Genomic DNA, 3529 nt, shown 5'->3' on the forward strand with positions numbered 1-3529 from the left:
CGGGAAGAGCAGCGGAGCGGGCACCCAGCCGCCCGCCTGCCCCGGCCCCCACGGCTTCCTCGCCTTTTGGTCACCCTTCAGACAACCAAACCTCAGCCGACGCAGCTTCGCTCCTCCTGACCAGTCAAAGCCAAACAGTCGTTACCTAGGACAGGCGTTCGTCTTCACTCTCATTAGAAATAAAAGGAATATACCCACCTCAGTTTACACATTTAATATTTTAATATTACATCTGGGTTTAGAGTCCAACATCTGGTGGCGTTTGGGTTTTTTTCTTTTTTTTTTAAAGGCCAACCCCGTCTGTTTCAATGAGAGATTAGTTATCTCCATTTCCTACTTATAAACTATTCTTACCCATATACTTATTAGAAGAGAAGCTGTAAACTTTAGGATATTTATTTGCATTAAATTTTTGAAATGTACATTCCCTTAAACAAGAGCTGTGTATCACGATTTTTAGTATAAAACCACTCCTGTAATCAGCCGTAGTCCAGGAGTAGATAAAAGTGAAACATTCATACATCTCACCCTGAAGAGTAAAAGTATGTGCAAGTGTAAAGAGACTCTCATAAGAACACTTTTCCATTGGAGGAACTGACTCACTAGCAAGTGAAATACGTTTCATCTAAAAGTGACTGTTTTCTGGTTTTCCGTAGACCATCGGATCTAAAAGTGAAATGAACAGACTTTTGCCAGCCCAAAGGGCGGCTTTCCAGAGATCAGATGCATCTGTTGATAAATATCCTGTATAAGTAGGCACAAAGAGATTCCAGAGTTGGAAAGACAGACAGGCAGAGAAACAAAGAGCAAGTGAGAAGAGAACGCTGTTAACTATTGACACGGATCTCTCTCTTCCAGGGGAACTGGCTATGAAAGCACTACCGGCGTATCACTCCTGCTAACAAGGGGCAAAGAACGCTCGCTCTCCATTCAGTGCAGCAACCTGTAGTAACCTGAAGAAAGAGAAAGGCACAGAAACCACACCTATAAATGTCAGATTCCTAATGCAATCTGACGCTGACTGAAGTTTCTCACCAGATATATCTTAATCTGAGGCTGTACAAGCTCAGATGAGAATATCTGGGGCCCTCGCAAAAGACTGATCATCTGGTTTGCCATTGTGACCGCGCAATTTAATGAAATGGTGCGCACAAGGTAACGGCAACTCAGCGGTTTCCTTTCCAAGACAAAATATGAAATGTAGCTGCAGCTTTATACCAACGTATTATTAAAATGTGAAAAAAGTTTGCAATTCCAGGCATCGCTAAAAAAAGTAATTCCAATGCTGGGTCTTCATTCCCCAGCACACATATCCTTCACTTTCCCATTACACAGAAATCAGTCGCACAAGGATTAGTAGCTCGGTAGAGAACTCTCGGTCTTTCTATGTTTCCAGTAGTCCAAAACCAGGAAGTTCTGTGATAAAACACAAAAATCTTCACATCCTTATGCCATTTGGTTAAAAAAATATCCTGAGTTTGCTTAAAAAAATTTTTGCGTGCAATTACTGGGATAAAAAGCTTCTCCCCAAACGCAGTACATCAGCTTGTTTCACGGGCATCTCTGCCTTCTGTCACACTGTTGCCCAGGACTGCGTCTAAAGGAGCCCGTTTCTTCCGTATGCTGCGTCCCGAAGCAATAAGGTCAGCGTACCCCCGCTGATGGGAGAAAGCATAAGCAGAACGACGGCCAGACATCCCTCGGCGGAAAGCACTCTGCCTTCGCCTTGACTGTTGTTCTTCTGCCATGTATTTCTTGCGGTTCTTCTGAATCTTCATGCATGCAAAGACAGATCAGTTTATGGGTTACAAGGGAAACCAGCTTGTTTGCGTTTACTATCTGGGAAACAACCCGATACTTTTTTACATCCCTAAACTGTTTAACAGGAAGGTTCTCTTCTTTAAATTTGACTTTGTTAGAAACAAGAATATATGCAGTAACGCATCGCTGTTTCAGGAAGACTTACTGTTCTTTTGAACTTTATTCTTTTCTTTTATCTTTAAATGTCTTTCATTGAAGTGCACTGAAGATACGTAATTGAAAGCTATTCCTGTGTTCTCATGCTGACACTTCTTTAATATCTTTTTAAACAATACTGCCGCAATTTTAACTATTTTCATACCCATACGCTATTTGCCAGCTCGAGGCAAAACAGAAGCAAAGAAAAACTGTCCGCTATACTCTGACACGTAACAATGGAACGCCGACACAGCCCGAATGAAAACAAAAGTCAGACCATGAGTAGCTTCAAAGTGGGTTTCTGTGGTTTTACAAAGTCACGGGCTCAGCCAAGACAAAGGAGGAATTAGCCCGCACTGAACTGCCTGCTGAGCCTGCACACGCACCTCTGCATCCCACAGAAGCACACAAGGAAGACACTGGGAAATAAGAACACAGCAGTGGCACTCTGCTTTGGACGGCACAACGTCACAGCACCGGTGGCCACCCAGCTGAAGGCAGGCTCGGGCTGGCCTTCCGAAAGCCCTGCTGCCACCCTCCCTGGCCACGGGGCCCGAGCCCCAGGCGCGTGCACTGCTCCCTCGGGCACAGTCACTTATTTGCCTCCAATACTAGCACCAGTACTGACTCCTGTAAACAAATACATGCCAAATGAACCGAAATAACGTCAGACTTTACTCACTTTATCGCTTTCCGAAGGCCAAATTGTCATTGATAAGAAACGCCGTGCCACTACGGGAAGTAAGCAAACAGCAATTGTCAAAATCATGGTCAGCCAGAGGTACGGTTGTCTCAGAGCATTTGGAGCAGTTCCTTGGAATAAAAAGAGCAACAATCAGTTTATGACACCATTGAGTAAACTAGTTATAAACCACAAATAGGATGCTAAAAGCCACAGCTTCTTTCCCGAGGACCTAACGTTCAGGTGTTGTGTTGTGTATCACAACATCAAGCTTCTATACAGACTACAGTGAAGAGAGCATCATAGGGAAGAATTTTATAGAGCGCTTCTATTACAACATATCCATATTGGTGTCAAAGCCCTTTGGAGAGTTACGGGAGGCTGCAAGACAAACTCCTGCCTGAGATGCATGGCTTTTGTCCTGCTTCAAAGCACGCAAAGCAAGGAAAATTTCTCCCAGTATCGTCGGTATGTATGTGGTCTAGAAGGCAAGCGGTATTTAGTAGCCAAACGCCCGATTTCATGGAACTTTCTGTCAAACTAAGTAGCAGTCATAACTTTATAAACTTCTGAAATGCATAAAGTATTCAGGTAGAAGGAAGTTATAAAAGAAGTACAAAACATTACTGAAGGTCAAAGAAAATCATTGTATTAGAGACAACTACCTTTTTTCAATTGGGTTCAGCTTAAAAATGAGACCATAAAATTGAGGGGGTTACTGGGGGGGGGATATTTAGATCCAAGGCAACATATGAAAGATTTGTCACGAGGAATATCAATAAGCACGGCTTTCCTCAGAAAAAAATTTCCAGCTGGCTGCTACCTACACCCCCCTGGACTTCCAGCAAAATCCCAAGGAGCTGCTAAAGCATTTGGCTCTGTCTTACT

General features: G+C 43.4%; 2 protein-coding genes across 2 annotated transcripts in view; both read right to left on the reverse strand.

Annotated features, from left to right (window-relative positions):
• The window catches only part of NARS (asparaginyl-tRNA synthetase), a 13484-nt gene extending 13126 nt beyond the window's left edge, over positions 1-358 (reverse strand). Inside the window, exon 1 of the mRNA XM_009882050.1 lies at positions 355-358. Within this exon, the coding sequence (XP_009880352.1) occupies positions 355-358 (4 nt within the window). The remainder of the gene's footprint in view (positions 1-354) is intronic.
• Positions 359-1541: 1183 nt separating this feature from the next.
• ATP8B1 (ATPase, aminophospholipid transporter, class I, type 8B, member 1) overlaps positions 1542-3529 on the reverse strand; it is a 27039-nt gene continuing 25051 nt past the window's right edge. The window contains exons 26-27 of the mRNA XM_009882034.1: positions 2642-2772; positions 1542-1772 (exon numbers count right to left, since the gene is read on the reverse strand). Coding sequence (XP_009880336.1) covers positions 1542-1772; positions 2642-2772 — 362 coding nt within the window. The remainder of the gene's footprint in view (positions 1773-2641; positions 2773-3529) is intronic.

The sequence above is a fragment of the Charadrius vociferus genome, unplaced genomic scaffold (genome assembly GCF_000708025.1).
Source record: "Charadrius vociferus isolate BGI_N301 unplaced genomic scaffold, ASM70802v2 scaffold743, whole genome shotgun sequence".
Taxonomy (NCBI): Eukaryota; Metazoa; Chordata; class Aves; order Charadriiformes; family Charadriidae; genus Charadrius; species Charadrius vociferus.